Source organism: Hemiscyllium ocellatum, chromosome 9 (genome assembly GCF_020745735.1).
Source record: "Hemiscyllium ocellatum isolate sHemOce1 chromosome 9, sHemOce1.pat.X.cur, whole genome shotgun sequence".
Taxonomy (NCBI): Eukaryota; Metazoa; Chordata; class Chondrichthyes; order Orectolobiformes; family Hemiscylliidae; genus Hemiscyllium; species Hemiscyllium ocellatum.
Window position 1 is genome coordinate 33478587 of NC_083409.1, and position 27153 is coordinate 33505739.

Sequence of the window (27153 nt, forward strand, 5' to 3'; positions counted from 1 at the left end):
GTGTGAGTGCATATGTTTCTGTGAGAGTGTGTGCGCGTGTGTGTTTGTGTGTGTGTGCGTGCATGCATGTGTGTGTGAGTGTGTATGTGTGTGTGTTTGAGGGTGAGTTTGTGTGTGAGAGTGTGTGTGAGTGTGTTTGTGTATGTATGTGTGAATGTGTGTGAGTATGTGTGTGCTTGTGTGTATGTGTATGTTTGTGCTTGTGTGTGTATATGTGTGTGCATGAGTGTAGGTATGTGTGAATGTGTGCATGTGTGTATGTGTGTCATGTGTATGTGTGTGAGAGAGGGTGCGAGTGCGTGTATGTGTGTGAGAGAGGGTGCGAGTGTGTGTATGTGTGTGTGAGAGAGTGTGCGAGTGTGTGTGAGAGGGAGAGTATGCGAGTGTGTGTGTGTAAGTGTGCGAGTGTGCGTGTGTGAAAGAGTGTGAGAGAGTGTGTGTGTGTGAGTGTGTGAGAGAGTGTGCTAGTATGTGTATGTGTGTGAGAAAAAGTGTGCGAGTGCATGTGTGTGTGTGAGAGAGAGTGTGTGCGAGTACATGTGTGTGTATGGTGTGTGTGTGTGAGTGTTTGTGTGCGTGTGTTAATGTGAGGCTTTGTCTAAATGCGTGTGTGCGTGTGAATGTTTGTGAAGGTACGTGTGCATGTATGTGTGTGTGCATGTGCATGTGTGTGAGTGAGGGTGTCTGTGAGAGTGTCTGTGTGTATGTATGTGTGCATGTGTGTGCGTGTGTGAGTATGTGTGTGCTTGTGTGTGAGTGTGTGTGTGAGTGTGTGTATGTCTGTGCGTGTGTGTTTGTGAGGGTGTGTGTGTGTGCATGTGAGTGTGTGTGTGTCTGCATGTGTGTGTGTTAGTGTGAGGGTGAGTTTATGTGTGAGGGTGTGTGTGAGGGGTTGTTGTGTGTGTGAGAGAGAGTGTTTGCGTGCGTGTGCGTGTGCATGAGTGTGTGTGAGAATGTGTGTGAGGGTGGGTTTGTCTGTGAGTGTGTGTGAAAGTGTGCACGTGTGTGTGTGACGGTGTATATGTGTGAGTGCATGTGTGTGGTGCGTGTGAGTGTGTGTATATGAGTATGTGTGTATGTGTGTGAAGGTGAGTTTGTGTGTGAGGGGGTTGTTGTGTGTGTAAGAGAGAGAGTTTGTGTGTGTGAATGAGTGAGTGTGTGTGTGAGAGAAAGTGTGTGTGTGTATGTATGATTGTGTATGTGCATGAGACCGTGTGTGTATGTGTGAATGTGTATGTATGATTGTCTGTGTGAGTGTGTATGTGTGTGTGTGTGTGTCCCTGAGTGTGTATGTGTGTGTGTATGTGTGTGACTGTGAGTATCTGTTTTTGTGTGTGTTTGCATGTGTGTGTGTGACAGCGTGTGTGTGAGTGCATGTGTGTGTGTGTGTGTGTGGTGTGTGTAAGTGTATATATATGAATATGTGTGTATATGAGTCCATGTGTATGCGTGTGTGTATGAGTCCATCTGAATGGGTGAGCATGTGTGTGTGTATGTGTTTATATGAGTCCGTGTGCAAGTGTCTGGGTGTGTGTGCACATCTGAGTGTGTGTGTGTGTATGTGAGAGAGTGTGTGCGTTTGTGAGTGTATGTGGGTGTGTGTGAGTGTGTCAGTGTGTGTTTGTGTGTGGTGTTTGTGGGTGTGTGTGTGTGTGTGCGCGTATGTGCTTGTGAGAGTGTGTGTGTGCATGTGTGAAAGTGTGCCTGTGTGAGTGTGTCTGTGTGAAAGTGTTTGTGTGTGAGAGTGCATGTGGATGAGTGTGTGTGTGTACGTGTGTGTGTGTGAATGTGTGAGTATGTGTGTGTGAGTGTGAGTGTGTGTGTGTATTTGCACGTGTGTGTGTGTGTGTGTGTGTGTGTGAGGGAAAAAATCTTGTCTATTTACCCTATCCAGGCTCCTCATGATTTTAAAAACCTCTAAAAGGTCACCCCTCAGCCTCCGATGCTCCAGGGAAAACAGCCCCTGCTTATTTAGCCTCTCCCTGTAGCTCAAATCCTCCAACCCTGGCAACATCCTTGTAAATCTTTTCTGAACCCTTTCAAATTTCACAACATCCTTCCTTTAGGAGAGAGACCAGAACTGCACATAGTATCCCAAAAGTAGCCTAACCAATGTCCTGTACAACTGCAACATGACCTCCCAACCCCTGCACTCGATACTCTGACCAGTAAAGGAACGCATACTAAACACCTTCTTGACTATCCTATCTACATGGAACTTCACTTTCAAGGAACTATGAACCTGCACTCCAAGATCACTTTGTTCAGCAATACTCCTCAGGATCTTACCATGAAGTGTATGACTCCTGCCCGGATTTGCCTTTCCAAACTACAACACCTCACATTTATCACGTATTATCCTCCTTGATCTTTCTTCAACCTTTAACATTGGTTGGCCACACCACTATTGTCCTTCTTTCTGATGCTGACTTGATTCCACGCTTATCTATTCAATCATTGCATGCACATCTCTCAGCTATGCCTTCTAAGCGTGCCTCCAGAGGGCTAACAAATCCAATTCATCTCTTTCAATCTTTACCTGCAAACGTGGAATCAGCTTCCATATAGATAGGGAGGACACCTAGTTATGTCTTCTCACTGTCTGAATGAGTACCTCCCAAAAACTGCTTCTCTATTGTCAAATGTCTTGTCCACTTTCTAGTCTCGCAAAGCACCATCTCCAGTGAAACATCAGGAAAAACCCTTGACTGAAAAGTACCACCTCCCTATCAATTCCGTGCCCCACCCTAGTCATTTTTGCAAGTGGAAAAGTGAGGTTTTACCAGTTTGTCTAATCCAACATTAAGCTGAGTTGCTGACTTCATTATCACCTCTTTCAAAGGACCACCTAATCCCGCACTGCTGAATCTGCTCTACCTCCATCCATTGTCCCTGAAACACTCAATCATACTCTTTTTAGCTGCGGACTCAACTGTTTCATCCAACTTGGATCCTCTGCTACTCATTACCTTTTGTACATCAGGCCCTGCTTAACCTTTCAGTCTTTGTGCTGTCACCTTAACTCCTGAAACCTTACTGTCTCCCAGGTTATCAGAGATTCTGTGGTAAGCAAGGATTGAGGAAATTGAGCCTTATACAGGCAAATCAATAAAGGCAAGGATAGAGGAACTCTGGAAGAGTAACAGAATCCCTATGGTGTGAAAGCAGGCCACTTAGTCCACTGAATCCACACTTACCCTCCAAAGGACATCACACCCATACCCATCCCTCCCTGTAACTTGACATTTCCAGGGATATATTTCCCTCCCCACCCCTTTCTGCCTTCCGCAAAGACCGTTCCCTCCGTGACTACCTGGTCAGGTCCACGCCCCCCTACAACCCAACCTCCCATCCTGGCACCTTCCCCTGCCAACGCAGGAATTGCAAAACCTGCGTCCACACTTCCTCCCTCACCTCCATCCAAGGGCCTAAAGGAGCTTTCCACATCCATCAAAGTTTTACCTGCACATCTACCAATATCATTTATTGTATCCGTTGCTCCCGATGCGGTCTCCTCTACATTGGGGAGACTGGGCGCCTCCTAGCAGAGCGCTTTAGGGAACATCTCCGGGACACCTGCACCAATCAACCACACTGCCCCGTGGCCCAACATTTCAACTCCCCCTCCCACTCTGCCGAGGACGTGGAGGACCTGGACCTCCTTCACTGCTGCTCCCTCACCACCAGACACCTGGAGGAAGAATGCCTCATCTTCCGCCTTGGAACACTTCAACCCCAGGGCATCAATGTGGACTTCAACAGTTTCCTCATTTCCCCTTCCCCCAACCTCACCCCAGTTTCAAACTTCCAGTTCAGCACTGTCCCTATGACTTGCCCTACCTGCCTGTCTTCTTTTCCACCGATCCACTCCACCCTTTCCTCCCTGACCTATCACCTTCATCCCCTCCCCCACTCACCCTATTGTACTCTATGCTACTTTCTCCCCACCCCCACCCTCGTCTCACTTATCTCTCCACCCTTCAGGCTCTCTGTCTATATTCCTGATGAAGGGCTTTTGCCCAAAACATCGATTTTACTGTTCCTCGGATGCTGCCTGAACTGCTGTGCTCTTCCAGCACCACTAATCCAGAATCTGGGTTCCAGCAGCTGCAGTCATTGTTTTTACCTAGTTGACATTTCCCATGCCTAATCCACTTAACCTACACATCACTGGACACTGGAGTAATGTCACATGGCCAGCCCACCTAACCTGCACACCTTTGGAGGAAACTGAAGATCCTGGAGGAAGCCCACACAGACACGAGGAGACCGTGAAAACTACACACAGTTGCCCAATGGTGGAACTGAACCCCAGTCTCTGGTAACATAAGGCAGCAATGCTAACCACTGATCCACTGTACAACCCCAGTACTGTTCTAGAGATGAAGAGTATTTAAAAATGAGGTGGATCAGCTGTTGTCTGTTAAAGGTTTTATCTGTTGTGGAACCATTGTTAATAAATATAGATCAGCTACTAATTAACCGTTATCTAATGGAATAGTGGACAACATATAACACCGATTAACCCAATATTTATTGGGGAATATGGTTGATTTCTGATCAGCAGGGAATTGGTGTTTTCCGACTCTTCAGGATAACCACGTCCTACGTGAAACTTTATCCTGTACAAATCCTGCAAAGTAGTTGTAATTTAATGGTAATAAAACTTTCCACAGATTTGTCTCTACCACCTTTTGTATTCTATCAGGAGTTCTTGTGTTCATTGAAAACGAACCCAAACTCGAAATGATGTTCAAAACTTGCTCATCAATTTGCTTCTTTTGAGAACAGCTGTTGAATTTACTCACTGGGGAAACAAAGCAGGGACTGAGTGACCACTTCACGTTCTGTCTGCAAGAAAGACCCTGAGCTTCCAGTTGCCTGTCATTTCAACACACCACTCTGTTCCTTGGCCAACATCTCTGTCTCAGGCTTGCTGCTGTGCTCCAACGAAGCTCAGATTAAGCTGAAAGAATACCACCTCATTTTCCACTTGGGGACCCTGCAGCCTTTTGGACTCAATATCGAGTTCAATAACTTTAGGGCTTGAACTCTCCCATGTTCTTACCTCAATCCCCACACACAAGACCTTGTTACCCAATAATCTGCTATTACACACAACCTATTGTTAGCCACCAACAGCCTCTATAAATAGCTATCCAGCCTGATCGTTATCCATTCCTGCGTGTGGCCAACTGTTCTTTTCTTACTTTGGGTTCGATCCCCACTTTTTGTTTACTCCTTAACACCCCAACCCATCCCACAATCCCTTATCTTCACCAAAAATCTAGTTGATGAAATCGTCTTTTTCAAGTGACGACCTCACACATCAATATTTTGATTATCATCAAATGAGTGAATTCAGAAACAAAAACAGAACTTGCCGAAAAAGTTCAGCAGGTCTGGCATCAGTTCTGAGGAAGGGTCTCTCGACCTGAAACGTGAACTCTGATTTCTCGCCACAGATGCTGCCAGACCTGCTGAGCTTTATCGGCAGGTTCTGTTTTTGTTTCTGAATTCACTCATTTAATGATAACCATAATGTTGATGTGTGAGGTCGTCACTTGAAAAAGACGATTTCATCAACTAGATTTTTAGTGAATTGACTGGTCTTCATACCCAATTTTCTGGCAGCTTCTATTTTGGAAAGTAGATTAGATTCACAGCAGTTACAGTAAAGAAAAATATAACCTCCTCACTTCCCCTACTCTGATCGTGTTAATTTTCACTCAGAGTCACACATACAGGATAACGACCAACGATGTCAGTTCTTTACGTGTGGATCTCAGTGTTGACTGCAATTTCCATGCTGTTAGTTACCACAACTTGACAAATTCCCCCGCGGTTGAAGTCAGCAATTCTCAAAGTGACAACATTTCAGAGGAGTAAAGCCTATTTCAGTCAGAGATTTCCAGACCTTGTTGGTGTGGCACGGAAGAATTTCACATTGGGTATGCAGAAACTGTCTTCTGTGTCTCAGACACTCAAAGCTTGATAATTGCACAAGTAAAAAGTCAGAGCGTGAATTAAGAAGAGAAATAACAAAAATGTTGCACAAAAGAAACCTGCTGAGTCCCTAGAGTCAATGCTTTCCAAAGAAACACTGATTCCTTTTTTCAGAACCTCCCTGCTTTCTCTTGCCAAGTTGATTTGCAACCCCAGTGACCGATTTGGCACACATGTCACACACTTCTTTGCTTTATCTTGGTCTCAGATTGAGGCCGTATGCACAATTCTGTCCAATAGATGGGGCTGTGCTGCTCCCCTGTTACTTATTGCAGGGGTTCAGGAGAAAGAGCAGCTTCGCAGACCATCTCTGTGAGTACACCTTGAAAACAAAAGATTAGAAAATGACTTCACCTCTATCCAAGGCCCTACAGGAGCCTTCCACATCCATCAAAGTTTTACCTGCACATCCACTAATATCATTTAATGTATCCATTGATCCCGATGCGGTCTCCTCTACACTGGGGAGACTGGACGCCTCCTAGCAGAGCGCTTTTGGGAACATCTCCGAGACACCCGCACCAATCAACCACACCGCCCCGTGGCCCAAATTTCAACTCCCCCTCCCACTCTGCCGAGGACATGGAGGTCCTGGGCCTCCTTCACTGCCTTTCCCTCACCACCAGACGCCTGGAGGAAGAACGCCTCATCTTCCGCCTCGGAACACTTCAACCCCAGGGCATCAATGTGGACTTCAACAGTTTCCTCATTTCCCCTTCCCCCACCTCATCCTAGTTTCAAACTTCCAGCTCAGCACTGTCACCATGACTTGTCCGGACTGGTCCAACCTGCCTAGCTCCTTTTCCACCTATCGACTTCACCCTTTCCACCCTGACCTATCACCTTCATCTCCTCTCCCACTCACCCATTGTACTCTATGCTACTCTCTCCCCACCCCCACCCTTCCCTAGTTTATCTCTCCACGCTTCAGTCTCTCTGCCTTTATTCCTGATGAAGGGCTTTTGCCCGAAACGTCGATTTCGCTGCTTGTTGGATGCTGCCTGAACTGCTGTGCTCTTCCAGCACCACTAATCCAGAATCTGGTTTCCAGCATCTGCAGTCATTGTTTTTACCTTGGGAGAACTGGATGATTGCTTTGTATCAGCTGACTGAGTGGTGCCAGGTTTGCCTTCAGATAATTGTGGTTTCAAGTCCCCTACTTAGGTTCTTCTCAGATAATCAAGGTTGGCACTTCAGTGAAGTACTGCAGTATTAAAGACACCATTTCTTTAAACAAGATCTTTAATGGGGACCCATCTGTCTGTTCAAGAGGATGTCAGAGATCCCTTGACACTATTTGATAAGGAGCTGGAGGCTTAGTTGGTACTGTGGCCAATATTTATTTACATCCTATCAGAGAGACTATTAGCTATCCACAGTGTTTATAAATTATACTTCTCCTGTAGAGACTGTTCAGTTTGCAGTTTGTGGTGTGAATGGTAGTCATGATGTGGAGATGCTGGTGTTAGTGGGCAATGTCAAAAATCACATGACACCAGGTTAGGGTCAAAAAGGTTCATTTAAAATCGCAAGCTTTCAGAGTGTTGTCCCTTTGTCACATGCAGTCCACTTCACCTGATGAAAGGGCTGTGCTCTGAAAACTTGGGGTTTCAAATAAACCTTGTTGGACTATAACCTGGTGCTGTGTGACTTCTGACTTTGTTCAGCTCTGGTTTTGTTTTTCCAATAGTGGCTGATGTTAAAACGCACAAATGTCTATCGCAAAGCATATTATGTGAAGTAAATAGAAGCATCACAGCCATCAACACAGATAGTGAATTGTACTTTCAGTGCCTCTATGAACTATTTTTAAGATGGTTTATGAGGTTTGTGTTAAATGTCAGTTAATATTATTAAGTGCTGTTTTAATGTCAACAAGTTAATGGTGAATTAAAATAAATAAACTAAAAATTGCCTTCAAAGGAAATTTGAAAATTAGAATGCAGAAATACAAATACACATACATGCAGCACACCACAATACACCATGACTTATATAATGCAAAGCGCAGCACTTCATACAAAGTACTCCATAACATAAAGTACAATGCCGTTTAATATACTCAGTAAGGTGAAAAATTACAACTGTTGTAGATATCAAATACACAGCAGGATAACAGACTGGAGGCCTGTGACCAGTAGTGTGGCACGAGGATAAATGCAGGGTTCACTGCTTTTTGTCATTTATATAAATGATTTAAATATGAATATATCAGGTATGGTCAGTAGATTTGCAGATGGCATCAAAATTGGTGGTGGTGAGAGTGAAAAATGTTATCTCCGAGTACAGTGGGATCTTGATTAGGTGGGCCGATGGGCTGAGAAGTGGTAATGGAGTTCAATTTAGGTAAATGCAAGGTGTTACATTATGGTAAGGCAAACTAGGGCAGGACTTATACTCTTAATGGTAAAGCCCTGGGGAGTGTGGCTGAACAAAGAGATCAAGAGATGCAGGTGCATAGTTCATTGAAAGTACAATTCACTATTTGTTGGTGGACAGGTAGACAGGGTGGTGAAGAAGGCATTTGGCATGTTTGCCTTCATTAGTCAGTGCACTGAGTATAGGAGTTGGGAGATCATGTTGCAGCTATATAGAACATTGGTGAGGCCACTTTTGGAATACTGTGTACATTTCTGGTGTCCACGCTGTAGGAAAGATGTTGTTAAATTTGAATTGGAGATGCTGGTGTTGGACTGGGGTGTACAAAGTTAAAAATCATACAACACCAGGTTATAGTCCAACAGGTTTAATTGGGAGCACACTAGCTTTCGGAGCGACGCTCCTTCATCAGGTGATAGTGGAGGACTCGATCGTAACACAGAATTTATAGCAAAAATTTACAGTGTGGTGTAACTGAAATTATACATCGTGAAATTACATTTTTCAATTATAATTTCAGTTACATCTGCGATAAATTCTGTGTTTTAGGACTGAGTCCTCCACTATCACCTGATGAAGGAACGTCGCTCCGAAAGCTAGTGCGCTCCCAATTAAACCTGTTGGACTATAACCTGGTGTTGTATGATTTTTAACATTAAACTTGAAAGCGCTCTGAAAAGACTTACAAGGATGTTGCTTGGTATGGAGCTAGAGGGACGGGCAGAATTGGCTGGGTTTTTTTTCCCTGGAGTGTCAAGGCTGAAAGGTGACCCTACAGAGGTTTAGAAAATTATGAGAGCCGTGGATAGGGTGAATAGTCAAGGGTACAGGAGTCCAAAACCAGAAGTCATAGATATAAAATGAGAGGTGTACAATTTAAAAGGGACCTGATGAGCAATTATTTCATGCAGAGGATAGTATGTACATGGAATGAACTGCCAGAGGAGGTGGTGGTGCTAGCTACAATTACCACATTCAAAAGGCTGGATGGGGATATGAATAGGAAGGGTTTAAAGGGACTAGATTAGTTTAGGATATCTGGTCGGCATAGACTGGTTGTATCAAAGGGTTTCTTTCTGTGCTGTATAACTCAATGACTAAAATTTCCGGTGAAAAATATAATGGCATCTAATGTACTCAGAACATCTGACACATACATAAGTTGGGTAGTTCCCTGTTATGCCTTTCTATAAATCAAAGTCAGCTTTATTTATGTAGTGAAAAATCAATTGAGCTTCTGCAAGAACAGTTATTGATATTTTACATTTTATCACAGATACTTTTAGAGAGGAATACTCATCATAAACTAAAGAGTGTGACATAGATTTGTGTGGTATATACTGGTGTTTCCTTATGAAAAATGTTCTGTGGAGTCTGAAATTATACCATGCAGTTACAGTAACCAACACACTAATTTATCCATGTGCTGATTTCCTCTCCATTTTCGTAAGTCATTTTGGTGAACTCACGAAGCTTTGTAAGAATAATGAGCAGGGGAATGCTTTGGAAATGGATCCATTCATTTAATTATTCAAGATCATTTCAATCCTTCAGTATCTGGGCTACAGCCAAAGAAAAGGTTCTTTCCTTAAACCCTTAATGTTAACAACGACAACTTATATTTACAGAACATCTTTAACATAAATGGTTTCAAGGTCCTTCACAAAGGCATTATAAAGAAAAGTTGCGTACCAAACCATAAAAGATGAGAATAGGCCTGCTCACTAAACGTTTAGTCTAAGAGGTAGGGAGGTATTAAGGATTTTCTTAAAGAAACGCTAGGAAGATTTAAGGAGGGCTTTCCACAGCATGAGCAGCTGAAGACAGCTGCCAACGGTGGAGCGACTACGTTTGGGGGTATTCAGGAAATCAGAATTATAAGTGCAAATATCTTAGAGGTTGTGAGGTTGGAGGAGATTACAGTGATAGAGAAGGTTGAGACCATTGTGGGATCTGAAAATCAAGATGTGAATTTTAAATCAATTGACTGAAAGGCAACAGAGTGAGTGAAATGACATTAGGTGCAATTGAGGGTACACAGCCAAGTTTTGGATTACTTGAGGTTCACAGAAGGTAGAACTGGCCAGGAATGTGTTGGAATAGTCAATAAAGGTCACAATGCACTGGATGGGGGTTTCAGCAAAAATTGAGCTGAGGCAAGATTGAAGATAGGCAATGTTCTGTAGGTGCAAAAATATGACCTTGGTGATGGCAAGGATATTGTGGGTTTGAACCTCATCTCAGGGTGGATGCCACGGTTGCAAGTAGTTTGGTTCAGTCTACCAAAGAGAGGGATGGAGCTGTTTGTTGAGAAATAGAGTTTACCGCACATACCAAGTCACTCAGTCACCTCAAACACCTCCAAAAACAAATTAGCTGAAACAAAATTAGCCAATGCAGGAAATGATCATTGCTTGGATTTAAGTTCCTGTTCTATTCTGTTCAGTCTTAGAACATAGAACATAGAACATTACAGTGCAGTACCGGCCCTGTGGCCCTCGACGTTGCACCGACCTGTGAAACCAATCTGAAGCCCATCTATCCTGCATTATTCCATTCTCATCCATGGGTAAAAACAAGGACTGCAGATGCTGGAAACCAGAGTCTAGATTAAAGTGAAGCTGGAAAAGCACAGCAGGTCAGGCTGCATCCGAGGAGCCCATTCTCATCCATATGTCTATCCAATGACCATTTAAATGCCCTTAAAATTGTCAGTCTACTACTGTTGCAGGCAGTCTGTTCCATGTCCCTATTACTCTCTGAGTAAAGAAACTACCTCTGATATCTGTCCTATATCTATCAACCCTCAATTTAAACTATGACCGCTTGTGCTAGCCACCGCCATCCTAGGAAAAATGCTCTCAATGTCCAACCTATCTAACCCTCTGATTACCTTATTTGTCTCAATTAAGCCACCTCTCAACCGTCTCCTCTCTAGCGAAAACAGCCTGAAGTCCCTCAGCCTTTCCTCAGAAGACCTTCCCTCCATGCCAGGCAACATCCCAGTAAATCTTCTCTGAATCCTCTCCAAAGCTTCCAAATCCTTCTCATAATAGGGTGACCAGAACTGTACACAATACTCCAAGTATGGCCTCACCAGGGTTTTGTACAGTTTCAGCGTGACCTTTTGGCTCCGAAACTCAATCCTTCTACCAATCAAAGCTAACACACCGTACGCCTTCTTAACAACCCTATCAACCTGGGTGGCAACTTTCAAGGATCTATTTACACGAACACCAAGGTTTCTCTGCTTATCAACACTACCAAGAATCTTACCATTAGCCCAGTGCTCTTTATTCCTGTTGCTCCTTCCAAAGTGAATCATCTCACACCTTTCCACATTAAACTCCATTTGCCACCTCTCAGCCTAGCTCAGCAGCTTATCTATGTCCCTCTGTAACCTGCAACATCCTTCAGCATTATCCACGACTCCACTGACGTTAGTGTCATCTGCAAATTTACTAAACCACCCTTCTATGCCCTCATCTAGATCATTTATAAAAATGACATGCAAATCATTTATAAAAATGACATGGCCTTAAAACAGATCCTTTGATACCATTATATACCATTAGTAACTGAACTCCAGGATGAACATTTCCCATCAACCACCACCCTCTGTCTTCTTTCAGCTAGCCAACTTCTGATCCAAGCTGCTAAATCACCCTCAATCCTATGCGTCTGTATTTTGTGCAATAGCCTCCCGTGGGGAACCATAACAAATGCCTGACTGAAATCTGTATACATTGCATCAACTCTTTACCCTCATCCACTTGTTTGGTCACCATCTCAAAGAACTCAATAAGGTTTGTTAGGCATGACTTAGCATTCACAAAACCATGTTGACTATCCCTAATCAACTTATTCCTTTCTGGATGATTGTAAATCCAATCTGTTATAACATTTTCCAAAACTTTACCCACAACCGAAGTAAGGCTCACTGGTCTATAATTACCGGAGTTGTCTCCACTCCCTTTCTTGAACAAGGGAACAACATTTGCTATCCTCCAGTGTTCTGGCATTATTCCTGTAGACAATGATGACATAAAGATCAAAGCTAAAGGCTCTGCAACCTCCTCCCTGGCTGTCCAGAGACTCCTAGGATAAATTGCATCCGGCCCTGGGAACTTATCTATTTTCACACTTGCCAGAATTGCTAACACCTCCTCCTTGCGAACATCGATCCCATCTAGTCCAGTAGCCTGTATCTCAGTATTGTTCTCGACAACATTGTCTTTTTCCAGTGTGAATACTGACAAAGAATATTCATTTAGCACTTCCCCTATCTCCTTGGACTCCATGCACAATTTCCCACTGCTATCCTTGATTGGCCCTAATCTTAGTCTAGTCATTCTTTTATTTCTGATATACCAAGAAAGCTTTAGGTTTTTCCTTGATCCTACTTGCCAACAACTTCTCATGTCCCCTCCCGGCTCTTCTTAGCTTTCTCTTTAGGTCTTTCGTGGTTAACTTTTAACTATCAAGTACCCTAACTGAGTCTTCATGACTCACCCTAACATAAGCCTTCTCCTTCCACTTGACAAGAGATTCAACTCTAGTAAACCACAGCTCCATCGCTCGACCACTTCCTCATTGCCTGACAGGAACATACTGAACAAGGAAAGGCAGTAGCTGTTCCTTGAATAAGCTCCACATTTTAATTTTGGCAATCACATGATGAAGGGCTCTGGCCTGAAACGTCGAATTTCCTGTTCCTTGGATGCTGCCTGACCTGCTGTGCTTTAACCAGCAACACATTTTCAGCAATCACACTAATAACCCTTTCAAAATATATTTATTACAAAGGCAAAGTGTATTAAAAGCTTAAAGTAATATCATTACAAGGCTACAAAGAACTGTTGATCACACTGCATGCATGTATCCATGTTTATGAGAAGGATGTATAGCTGTATTTCATCCCTTCATAAACTCATTGCTCCAGCAGTTTCTTCAAAGTACTTTATCAAGTACAGTTCTGAGTGGTTTAATTTGTTTTACGAGACCAATGAGGGGAGGTATGAGGTGAAAGGGTGACCACTGGATAGCTTTTGCTGGAATCTGCATTTGATTGCTCCATTGAAAACCTAAAAACGACTCTTGCCTTTGTTCTGTTTGAGAATCTGTTGATTGCGAAGGAGAAGAGTGTTTCAAATGAATCAGAGCGGGTTAATTATTAATAAAATACCACACTTGCAGTGGAGGATCCAATTTGAAGATCCCAAAACTGCTCCAATTCTTAACATACTGCTGCTAATTCTGAACAAAATCCAGGTTGGGCTTTCTGTCTGATATTTAATGAAGTGTTAAATGATTTTGCTTGATTAATCGAGGGGAAATCTTTCTATGGCATGAGGAATTCAGTTCAAGTATGGACAAATGAGACAGTCATTATCAAATATAACTCAGCAAAATGACCCTCTTTTTAGATAGGCCTTTGATCAATCTTGAAAATAATTTCCTGACTTCCTGAAGATCAGTGTTCACAAAGTAAGAGTTTTGGGCAGTATAAGAGAAGGCATTAGATCCATCTTAAGAATAGAGTCAGATGGGACGAGCAATGAACGTAAAGGCAGGATTACAATGCATGTACGTACATGTACAAACTGTGGTGAATAAGATTGGTGAGTTACAAGCATAAAAAGCCATGCAGAAATATAATGTGACAGTAATGGAAAGAAGGCTTATAAATGGCAAATTGGGTACTTAACAAAGAATATGAAGTATTCAAACAAGTTAGAAGTTACATGACTAGGTTATAGTTCAACAGTTTTTTTTTGAAATCACAAGCTTTGATTTCACTTGATGAAGGAACTGTGCTCCAAAAGCTTGTGATTTCAAATAGACCTGTGGGATTGTAACCTAGAGTTGTGGGATTTTTTGCTTTTTCCACCCCAGTCCAACATCAGCACCTCCACATCAAAAAAGCTACAAGAGATGAAATGAAGATGGGGTGGCAGGACTTATGAAGGAAGACCATGTGACATCAGAAAGAAAGGAAGCAAGGACGGAATACGTTTGGTCAGAGTTAGGATGAAAATGGAGGGTCCAAATGGTAAGGGAAAGAATGCGATACAGATTTCAAAAGGAAATCAGGATGGTGAAAGTGGTATGGAATGGTGTTTTTGAGGATTGTGATTGCTCAAAGATTGATTGGGATAATGTTGGCTTTTAGAGTAAGGAGCCTATGTAGGAGGGAGGATGGATTTCTGAAATTTGCCCAGGAGAACCATATCAATCAATATGTTCTCAGCCTGTCTTGAATCACAGAATCCTGACAGAGTGGAAACAGGCCATTCAGCCAACATGTCCACACTGACCCTCCGAACAGCATCTCACCCAGACTCACTCTTTTACCCTATCCTAGTAACCCTGCCTTTCTCAAGACTAATCCACTGAACCTATATATCCCTGGACACTATGGGCAATTTAGCATGGCCAATCAATCTAGTCTGCACATCTCTGGACTGTGGGAGGACACCAGAGCACCTGGAGAAAACCAATGCAGACAAGGGGAGAATGTGCAAACTCCACACAGTCACTTGAGGCTAAAGTTGAACCCAGGTCCCTTGCTCTGTGAGGCAGCAGTCCTAACCACTGAGCCACCACAGGCCATTTAGTTTAACAGCCATAACAAAATAATCAGATAAAAATCAGCAGCTGCTTGGAGAGGTTTGAATTAATCAAAGGCAGATCATACTTGATGACTTAAAATATTTGATGAAATGACAGAGAAGGATGATGAAAGGAATGCTGTGGATGTTGTCTATATTGCTTTCAAGGAGGCATTTTACAAAGTACCACATAAGAGACTTGTTTGCAAAGTTAGAACTCATGAGACAAGTGTGTTAATGTTCTAGTGAATTATAAAAAAGGGACAGAATCATGGTAAACAGTTGTCTCTCATGCTAGAAGATTGGAAGCCTTGTTACTCCACAAGCCTCAGAGCTCATATCGCTGCTTTTTATTTACTGTATATAAATGACTTGGATTTTAGAACACAGACATCAATTTCAAACTTTGCCAGTGATACCAGATTGGGAGGAATGGAAAACAGTGAGGATAATATGAATCATCTGCATAATGATGTAGGCTATCAGCATGGATAGACAAGTGGCAGATAGAATTTTATATAGTGATGCTTTTTGACCTAAAGGATAGACAGAGGCAACACAGATTTAATGCACAGTTGTAGGTAATGTGCAGGAGCAAAGGATCTGTGGGTACGTGGATATCAATCTTTGAAAGTAGCAGGACATATTGAGAGAATGGTTTCCAAAGCATATAGGAACATGGGCTTCATAAATAGAGGCATTAATTACAAAAGCTGAGAGGATACGCTACCTTTACCAAGCTCTGGTTCAGGTCCATGACAGTTGAACACCAAATTTTAGGAAGGATGTGAGACCTCCTGAGAGGATGCAGAAGAAATTTAACAAAATATACATGGCCTTGTGCATGGGAAACCATGTCTCATGAACTTGATTAAATTTTTTTGAAGGAGTAACAAAGAGGATTTATGAGGGCAGAGTGGTAGATGTAGTCTATATGGACTCCAGTAAGGCATTCAACAAAGTTCCTCATGGGAGACTGGTTAGCAAGGTTAGATCTCATGGAATACACAGGGAGAACTAGCCATTTGGATACAGAACTGGCTCGAAGGTAGAAGACAGAGAGTGGTGGTGGAGGGTTGCTTTTCAGACAGGAGGCCTGTGACCAGTGGAGTGCCATAAGGGTCGTGCTGGGTCCATTGCTTTTCATCATTTATATAAATGATTTGGATGTGAACATAGGAGATATTGTTAGTAAGTTTGTACATGCCACCAAAATTGGATGTGTAGTGGACAGCAAAGAAGGTTACCTCAGATTACAATAGGGTCTTAATCAGATGGACCAATGGGCTGAGGAATGACAGATGGAGTTTAATTTAGATTAATGTGCGGTGCTACATTTTGGAAAAGCAAATAGAGCAGGACTTATGCACTTAACGGTAAGGTCCTGGAGAGTGTTGCTGAACAAAGAGACCTTGGAGTGCAGATTCATTGTTCTCTGAAAATAGAGTCACAGGTAGGTAGGATAGTGAAGAAGGCATTTGGTATGTTTTCCTTTATTGGTCAGAGCATTGAGTATAGGAGTTGAGAGGTCATGTTGCAGATATACAGGGTATTGGTTAGGCCACTTTTGGAATATGCGTGCAATTCTGGTCTCCTTCCTGTTGGAAGGATGTTGTGAAACTTGAAAGGGTTCAGAAAACAATTTACAAGGAAGTTGCCAGGAGTAGAGGGTTTGAGCTACAGGGAGAGGCTGAATATACTGTGGCTGTTTTACCTGGAGCATCAGAGGCTGAGGAGTGACCTTATAAAGGTTTGTAAAGTCATGATGGGCATGGATAGGATAAATAGACAAGGTTTTTTTTCCCTGGGGTGGGCGAGTCCAGAACTAGAGGGCATAGGTTTAGGGTGAGAGGAGAAAGACATAAAAGAGACCTAAGGGGCAACGTTTTCACACAGAGGGTGGTATGTGTATGGAATGAGCTGCCAGAGGAAGTGGTAGAAGCTAGTACAATTACAACATTCAAAAGACATTTGGATGGGTATATGAATAGGAAGGGTACAGAGGGATATGGGCCAAGTGCTGACAAATGGGGTGAGATTAGGTTAGGCTACCTGGTCAGCATGGATGAGTTGGACCAAAGGATTTGTTTCCTTGCTGTACATCTCTATGACTCTATGACTCTAAAATGGCACTAACGATGGAGGAATTTTAAGTAGAAAGTTAGGTTAGAGAAGCTGGGATTATTTTCCTTAGCCAAAAGGAATATGAAGGGAAGATTTGATAAACGTTGACAAAATTATGAAAGGTTGAGATAACTTGAAGAGAGGCTGTTTCATATAGCTGATAGTAGAATGGCTGGGTATTCAGTTTTTCAGCAAAAAAGAGCAGGGGTTAACACCATGAGCTCATTTGGTCATGATGTAATGATAATGTTACATCGCATAACTAAGGAGACATGTTGAGTTAGTGTAGATCAATATCTAGATGTAGTGTTACTATGTATATAAAGTTTGTGATAAAATGTCCCTTGGCTACTGCAGAATCATTTAAGAGAAATAGGATTCTTCCCATGACACCAGCCTGAATACAGAACATAGTTGCAGCAAGATGGCAACACATGAAACTGTGAAGCACTTCTCAGAAGAAACCAAAAGCAGCCAGAACTAAAAGAAAGGCTATTGCTGTGGAAATCCACAGTAAAAATAAAATTTGTATAATTGGAGGAAAGAACAGTAAAGGTCTTTAAATGACCAGCAGCAGCCATTGCATTCTGGGGCTGGGAGAAGGTCTCAAATTAGCAGCAGAGTTTCGAGCAGGCAAGATAATGGAATCACCTCTCCCACCATCACAGCCATTGCCAAAAGGAGGCTTACATCTGGCGCACGTGTGGGATAACTGGAGAAAACACTTTAACAGGTCCAATAGCCTCAGGGTTGCAGTAAGAAAACCAGGACAATTGTGTCAGTTGTCTTGTGTGGGTTTCCTCCAGGTGCTCTGGTTTCCTCCCACTGTCCAAAAATGTGCAGGTTAGGTGAATTGGCCATGCTAAACTTCCCATAGTGTTGGGGACTGTTAGTCAGGTGTAAATGGGTCTGGGTGGGTTGCTCTTTGGACGGTCGGTTGCACTTGTTGGGCCAAAGGGCCTGTTTCCACACTTGTAGGGAATCTAATCTAATCTAACCTCCTCACAATGAATTCCTGAAAGTCATCAATGCATATGTTAGTGGCTGAAAAGATTCAGTCAGCGTATGACTTAGATTTAATAAACAGAGGCAAACACCACAGGAGTCTATTGATTCCTTCATCAGTGATCTTCCTGAATTACCAGCAATTGTGCACACTGAGATATCAGGTAGACATTAATGTGCAACTGCACAGTTGGCATGATAGGGGCATTGTCAGGTTTTTAACAGATCAAGAAGAGCTTAATACTGATACAGTTTGAGAGATAATCTGAGGTCTGGCAGCTAAACCAGGGTATAGTGCAGGGCAATACCGAAGCAAGTTAGTACAGTAAGTAGCCCCATGAGCAGAAAGCATGTCTAAAAGCTACCAAAAATACTGACAGCATGCCAGCCACCATTTTCAAATGCTTCGGATACCGCAGAACAAGGCACATAAGAAAGAAGCTTGCCCAGCAGGTGGAGCTGAATGCTACATTCATATCAACACGGTCATTTCAAGAAATACTACACTCTCGTCGTGCAAGTGAAGAAAATAAACAGTGAACAAATTTACAATGTAATTAAATCCAAGAAGTGGGAGAGTCAAATAAGTTAGACATTCTGAGAAAAAAATCAATAATCCAGGCAGTAAATACTGGTTGTTAAATCTTACCAAGTTTAAGTAAGTCACTGGCGCAGGCATTAGTATTTTGTGTGACAAATTAAGACGGTTAAAGTAGATCAAATGGTAACCCTTTTCACTCAAGTGAGTAAAGACAAAGTTGAAATTTAAAGATCACATCATGGCAAGTTAAACATATAAAGCTAGAGTAATAGAGTAAGTATTTTATATCTTTCATACATTTCACTTCTTTGCAGGTTAGCATGCATAAAATTGAAGTTGATCATTAAAGCAGATGAAGTTGCTATAAAAAGTAAGCTGTGCAGAATCCAGAGAAGAACTTCCTAAGTAATATTCAGTCATGGGAAAGCATTCAAAAGGTATATACCACATGACATTCTCACCAATCACACTATCAATTCGTCTTTTCACTCTAAGGAAGTGAAGGCAAAAATATAGCAACAAGAGGCAGTGTCAGCAACCATGATCCAATTGAGAGTTGCAGAGGGATCACATGGAAGAGTTAGTTTTATATGTATATCTATATATAGTGTTATAATGCAAATAAAACTTGTGTTAAAATGGAATGGATTCTTGCAGAATTATCAAAGGCAAACAAAAGGCCCCTGCCCCCCGCCCCCACCAAACATGAGAAACAAAACAGAAACAATCCATCATTTTCAAAAGGTTGAAAAACACTACAATTATGGGGATTGAGCAGAGAATAGACCAGACTGGGTTTTTTCATGGCAAGTGGAATTGGACTTAATGGGCCGATTCATGGGTTTAATGTACAATGGCATTGACTTTCTCACATTTCAGATGAAGGTCTTTTTGGATCTGCCTGCAGTCTAAGCCCTGAGGTATCCTGGTGCATAAACAGTCTAATTAACCGTTTGCACAATGCCTGGGCTGGTATTCCATCCAAGTCTTGTGCTTCCCCCTTTTTTTCTAGTCCCTTGGGCTGTGCTGAATTGTTGAAAACTGTTGTGTGTCTTTAAGTTAGGCAGGAAAAAAGTGAGGACTGCGGACGCTGGAGATCAGAGTCAAAAGTGTGGTGCTGGAGAAGCACAGCAGGTCAGGCAGCATCCAAGGAGCAGGAGAATCAGCGTTTTGGGCATAAGTCCTGCATTTCTGATGAAACATCGATCCTCCTGCTCCTCGGATGCTGCCTGACCTTTTAAGCTTGGCCGGCAGCTGGCCAAACTTTCAGTCTGGCTTTCAGCGCCCTACATTGTATCAACAGGTATAGGCTGCTGCTGTGTGGTTTTTGAGTGTGCTCTGCTTTTCTTTGGCTCTGTATAACTTCACCAGAGAACAGTTCTGTGTGATGCCAGTTTGTGTGTTTTATCTACAGGGGATGCCACAGCAAGCCAATGTTGAATCTTCACTCAGTATATCTTGATAACAAGCTTCAGGGGTTTTGAAATGCAAGGAAATAATACGTATCGATTTAGTTTGAAGTCTATTGATGAAAATGCTGTTTCAGTAATAACTCTCCTGGGAATGATTGTACTCAGACCATTATCTGAAACTGGCAACAGTGCATCATGTCAAAGGGAGTTTTGGGATAATGAATACACTGCTAAATAAAACTCACTCTGCTTGCTTGTTAGATGCCCTGACTTCCTATCACCTCCATTATTCCTCCCACCTCTCTGGATTTAATCCAAGCCACCCCACACACTCACTCTCACACACACACACACACACACATAAGCGCATGCGTGCACATACGCACACGGACACACCCGTGTGCACGTACACACACGGACACAGGCACAGATGCACACACACGCACAGACACACACAGACATGCACATGCACAGACATGTGCGCACGCACACACACACAATACATACACACAACCAAAAACACTTCAAACAGAACCGGTTAAACCAATTCTCTTGATATGGAGCTTCCCATGAAGCTCACCGGCTTTCCATCCTTAAAAAAAAGCTCAGCACCTCTTTATCCAAGCCATGTCCCTCCCTCCCTCTTTTATGTGGGTAATGTTGGCCTTCATCTTCCCAGATCAGACACCTTGTTTCTGAAAGTGAACCACAAGCTGAATGATCATCAGTCTACAAACAATAGGCCTGAATATCAGTGCAACATCAACCAGAGCCTTCACATAAATACCTCGCTAATGAGCTTCTATTCATTCAATCCAAATATATGCCATCAAATATTTTTCAACTGTAACTACTTCATGGTCATCACCCCCCATCTCCAATTCTGTTGCATCTTTGTACATGAAATATTAGCACAGTAACACAAAAACATTCACAAGTTCAAGATTTGTCAAATGCTTTACAGTCTATAGACCACCTTTCATCGAATCCCTGTAGTGTGGAAGCAGACCATTCTGCCCAACAAGTCCACACTGACCCTCCACCCCACCCAGACCGACCGCTACCCTATGTCATAAACCTACATTTCCCATAACTAACCCAACTAGCCTGTATAGCTCTGGACACTAGGGGCAATTTAGCTCAGCTAATCCACCTAGCCTGCACATCTTTGGATTGTGGGAGGAAACCAAGGCATCCTGAGGAAACCCACACAGACACGGGGAGGATGTGCAAACTCCACACAGACATTTGTTCAAGACTGGAATTGAACCCAGGTTCCTGGTGCTATGAAGCAGTTTTACCCACTGAGCCATCTTGCTGCCCCTTTTTGCACTGTGGATGCAACCCAACAGCCAACTTGGAATGACAATGAGATAATTTTCAACTAGTTATTTGGAGAATATTCCAATACAAAAGCGGTAATGAGGTCTGGAGCTACGTGGTCCTGGTGGAATCCAAGCTGACCATTGGATTCGGAAAAATTAGCCCAATAAAGCTGAGACCACAGAAACCAGATTGGATGAAATTGACAAGCGGTTTATTACAAGTGATATGGCTGGAAGAGAAATTGACTAGGCTGATACTGACAGTCTGTACAGGGAGATCAAGGGTTCTCTTCTTCGAGCTGAAGAGGAAGCCAGGTTTTATAAGAATCTTGTAAAATAAGGTTAATTAAAATGGGGAAAGATACAATGTATTTGGAAATTGAATAATCCAGTTACAATGATGATAAATGAAAAACAGTTGTCGGAAGAATATCTTGATTGTCGATACAGTGGAACATCCTGACAGTATCAATGTGTTCTTGATGAGATCAGGAGATTTCAGCTCTTTTTGCAGGTTGGTGAGAGTGTCTCTATTGAAACAATAAGGTGTTTCCATTGTTCCTGTCCTGGGCGCGATGTCCTTGGTGGTGTCTCTCCTTCTGACCTTTCCATCGTGTAGCTTTGGGATTGCTGTGTTATGAGACTGCCCTCAGGGGTTTGAGACAGCTGTGTTGCCCGGGTATTGTTACTGTCTTCTGAGAAGTGAGTGAGTGCTGTCTGGTTTCACTTGTCAGCCTGTTTGGTCACTGCTGAGGCATTCTGGGTGTTTCTGATATAGTTTGGCCATGTTTGCTTTCCTATGTTTTGTGTGGACCTACTATGGTAGGCTGGGAGCAGATCTTTTCCCACAGTTGGTGAATATGCATGACTTGATAGCACAATTCTTAATTCCTTCTTTCACTTTGCTGATAATTAAGAGTAGACTTGATGGCATGGTAATTGGCTAGGTTGAATTTGTCCTGCATTTCCTGAGCAAGACTGTTGAGTGATTTTCCATTAGGGTTGGGTAATGCTGATGTTGTAGTTGGACCTGAACAGCTTGGCTAGGGACATAGCTAGCTCTGGAACACAATGTATTGACTCTATAGCATTGATGTTATCAGGACCATAGACTTTGCTCAATCCATTGCACACTGGCATTTCCCACATAGTGAACAGAGTTTGCTGAAAACTGGCATTTGTGAAGCAGGGGACCTCAGGAGGAAGCTGAGATGGATCAAGAAGCCTCAAGGTGATTGTGATTGCAATGAGAATGTTTGTGGAATCTTGTCCTTAAATTAATTGTTTAATGATCCACCATCATTTTTGAAAGATGGCTCAAGCTTTTCATTATGGGATTTTTCAGATTAGCCTTAGTAATACTGATTGAGAGAGAAATATTGGCCAGGACTCTGGGACAGCATCACTTGCTGCTTTTCCAATGGCACCAGGCCAAAATAAACTTTTAAGAATACCTGAGAGGGCAATGAGGGTACAGTGAATCAGAAAGACTAGAGATATTGTGGCCCTGCTTCAAACCAGCACTGAATGCAGCAGGACAAAGACGTGTTTTGACACCCAGTATCTTGATGTATTTATGAATTGACATAGTGCAAGCAGATCTGCAGGATTCACAGGTTTTTATTGAATTTCTGGCTGTGGTTGATGTATTCTGTGAATTAAGGCTATCTTATGTACACAGGTGAGGTGAACAGTCAATCCTTGCTGATACATCTAAAGGTATTGTTCCATGGACACTGCCTGCTTTGCCTCTGAGACACAGCCCACTGGTAGCCTTCACTTATTCACAGCACAGAGATTGCTGCAGTACATACTGGGATAGATCTTCATGGACACATGCACCCACTGAACAATTATACTGGAGTGCACTGATGGTTCCACAGACAATGACAGCCTGTTGGCACTATACAAGAGCTCGGTTCCCCCCATTCCTGTCCTCCTCTGACTTTTATATGTGAACATCTTCACCCACTGCAGTGTCAGAACAAGGGCATAAACTTACTTTTCCTGCTCCCACACCCTATCCCCAGCCCAGCCTCACTGAAGCCATTTTTAGCAACCCGATCGCATTGAAGATGAGATGAGCTAAACTCAGAGGCCCTCCAGGGTACTGTATGTATCAGTGCTGCACATTTACTGCCAAGCTTTGGTGAGAAAATGGTGATAGTTTTATTCCCATTTGTGTGTGTGTGTGTGTGTGTGTGTGTGTGTGTGTGTGTGTGTGTGTGTGTGTGTGTGTCTAACCTTTCATTGTCCTTGTTATTCCAGGCCTACAGAACGTTCTGCCTGTGCACCTACGGGAAAGGTTTGTTGAAGCTGCTCTCAGTTACATCGCCTGTAACTCGGAGGGCAGCTTCATCTGCAAGAACCATGACTGCTGGTGCCAGTGTACACCCAAGTACCCAGAGTGTAACTGTCCTTACATGGATATCCAAGCCTTGGAGAACAGCCTGCTGTGGGTAACAGACACCTGGACCAACTACAACAAAGAGTTTGAAGTGTCGGGTGAGCTGGAATAATTCTTTCTCCTTCTAATGGTTTGCAACAGCATTTGTATGAATGCACATTGAGGGCAGTGGAGGGGGCAATGTACAATATTTGACAATTAATTGTGAATGGAGAAATTAAGTGTGCCTGCCTTCATCTTCATATTATGCCAAAGTGGATAGCATTGTATTTATTGCTGTCATTCATGAATTTCTCTCCAATCCTAATCCTGCAACTTGTCCAATATCAGAGGCTGCACTCTTTGAAAATACTCAGCAAGCATCGTTCCCACTCCCATGTTGCTATGAATCATGTCATTTTTTTTGGAAATGAGCCTTGAGCCAATTATTCGCCTGGGTTGTGCAGTTTAAAGAGTTAATCCAAATAGAACTGGGTACAGATTTGAATAAGGTTGAAAAATTTAACTTGGATTTCAGTTGGTTTCCTTGGGTTTAAGTTGGTTTCCTTGGGTTGGTGACATCATTTCCTGCAGTGATGCTATTTCCTGTTCTTTTTCTCAGTGGTGGTAAATGGGATTCAAGTCAATATGTTTGTTGATAGAGTTCCTATTGGAATGCCATGCTTCTCTCTGTTTGGCTTGTCCTAGAATGGATGTGTTATTTGAAGTGGTGTCCTTCCTCATCTGTATGTAAGGATACAAGTGAGAGTGGGTCATGTCCTTTTGTGGATAGTTGGTGTTCATGTATCCTGGTGGCTAGTTTTTTGCCTGTTTGTCCAATGTAGTGTTTCTTATAGTCCTTGCATGGTATTTTGTAAATGACATTCGTTTTGCTTGTTGTCTGTATAGTGTCTTTCAAGTTCATTAGCTGCTGTTTTAGTGTGTTGGTGGTTTGTGGGCTATCATGATATGAAGGGGTCTGAGTAGTCTGGCAGTCATTTTGAGATGCTTCTTAAAAGTGCATCTCATCATTGGGGTATGTAACCCTGGGTTGTTGAATATCTGAAGGTTTATTTCTATGGCCTCCTGTCTCCAAACACTGCACTCAATCACGTGACCCTTTATCTCTGGTCTAATACTTCTATACCTAATAAACAAAACTATTCAAAATGAATCAATGAAAAATAATTTGTTTTCGTGTTCTTGTATCACTTTCCTTCCAATATATCTCAGGGGGTTTAAGTATTCAATGAAAGACATTCTGGGATAATCCTGCGTCATTGTCAAATCCTACTCAAGTGTGGAATCCAAACACTTACCATCCCTTGGTTTGTTTAGAATAAAAATTATATTGTATTGTTTTAACTGTGACAATGCATCTGATGAGACTGTTTAACCTTTGAAAGAATTTGCCAGGTCTGATAATAAAATGGAGGCTGACCAATGTCAGTTTGGATACAGATATCTGAGATTAAGTTGTATGTCAAAATACAACTCTTAGTTCTGAAAGTCTGGCGAGAGCGATAAATCCATTCTCTGTGCACGGCACCAAAGGTACTCAGAATGTACGCAAAAAAAATGCATCGCTGTTTGATTTTGTAAAGAGCTTGGATGGTCACATTCTGTCCATCAGTAATTCTTAAGTAGGGCAAGAGCAGTTTGCATCAATGTTGGGCGACAGTTGAGAGTGATGACTCTATATCGCTGGTAATGCAAACTGTCAGTTGATTCCATTTATCACAGAGATGGGGCTTTTATTGCTAAACACTTATGATGATTATTCAACACAATCTCAAAATCTGACATTGAATTTCTCTGATGTGGACATAGTTTTGAAGATTATTAAATGCCTCTAGAACCTGTTAGTGATGTAAGATCTCATGAGACATAGACCGCAAATTTGGACATGCCCCAAAAGAGGAATGGAATTGCAATGCATGACTAACTGGGTGAGTGTCTTTTTCTCTTGAAAAATAAAGGTGAACTGGTGATCTAATTGATGTCATTGAAATTAAGAAATATCGTGATGGGACATTTCCCTCTTGTAAGGAAACGCATAAAAGGAGGCCATTAATGTAAGATAGAATTCAATAAAGAATTCAGAAGAAACCTTTTAATCCAAATTGTGGTGTGAGATTTCCCACAATGGAAGCTGGGAGAGATGACTGAATAATTGAAGTGAATAAAGCAGGTGCATTTCAGGGGAGGCTAAACAAGTATAAGAGAGAAGATAGCAGATGGTTACAATGATGGATGATAAAAAATGGGAGGAGGTTAAGTGCAGCATAAATACGGGTATGGCCTAGTTGGGCTGAATGGACTGTTTCTGTGTTATATTAGTATTTTTGACCAAACTGTTCAGAGATGTACCTCCAGAACGGATGGGACTTGAGCCTTCTAGCTGAGAGGTGGAGATATTACCGCGTTGCCACAAGAGCCTATTTCTGTGCCATATATGTCAAACTCCACATTACCTACACCTGCTACCTCTGATACTGGCAGGACACAAAGTGATGTCCACTGAAGTTTAATGATGGCTACGTGAGCCAGTGCTAAAGCAACGTTTGTCTGACTACAGGCTGCAGCAGGGTCTCAGGGTTTGTGTGACAGAAGCATCATTTTCAGCTAGTCAACACTGCTTAGAGCCAAATGAAAACAGAAAAGCGCTGGAACCTCTCAGCAAGTCTGGCAGCAGTCACAGAGAGCAAAGCAAAATCAACACTTCGAGTTGAATGAATCTCTTCTTCTGATGACACAGTTTTTTTTTTGCCGAAAAATCTTAACTCTTTTCTCCCTCCGCACATACTGCCAGACATGTTGCTTTTTCTGTTGTCATTTCAGGTGCCTGGCTTCCAGAGTTTTTCCTTTACTACATAAAGCCAGCCTGCACTTATTAATTAGGAGGTGTATTCCAACTGGAGTAGCTACTGAAACTAGTTGTGGAAGAGAGAAATGCGAGTGAGTTGAGTGCAAAATTAGAGCACAGCAGAAAGAAATCTCTACAGTTATTTGATGTTGTGTTGCATATTGATTGAGAGGAGAAGACCATAAGATGTAGGAGTGGAAGTAAGGCCATTCGGCCCATTGAGTCCACTCTGCCATTCAATCATGGCTGATGGGCATTTCAACTCCACTTACCCGCATTCTCCCCGTAGCCCTTAATTCCTCGAGACATCAAGAATCTATCAATCTCTGCCTTGAAGACATTTAGCGTCCCGGCCTCCACTGGACTCTGCGGCAATGAATTCCACAGGCCCACCACTCTCTGGCTGAAGAAATGTCTCCGCATTTCTGTTCTGAATTGACCCCCTCTAATTTTAAGGCTGTGTCCACGGGTCCTAGTCTCCTCGCCTAATGGAAACAA

The 27153-nt window shown here is 42.5% G+C and overlaps 1 protein-coding gene across 1 annotated transcript in view; it reads left to right on the forward strand.

The window, feature by feature from the left end:
• The window catches only part of LOC132818654 (BMP/retinoic acid-inducible neural-specific protein 3-like), a 169826-nt gene that overhangs the window by 94113 nt on the left and 48560 nt on the right, over positions 1 to 27153 (forward strand). Inside the window, exon 5 of the mRNA XM_060829667.1 lies at positions 23672 to 23908. Within this exon, the coding sequence (XP_060685650.1) occupies positions 23672 to 23908 (237 nt within the window). The remainder of the gene's footprint in view (positions 1 to 23671; positions 23909 to 27153) is intronic.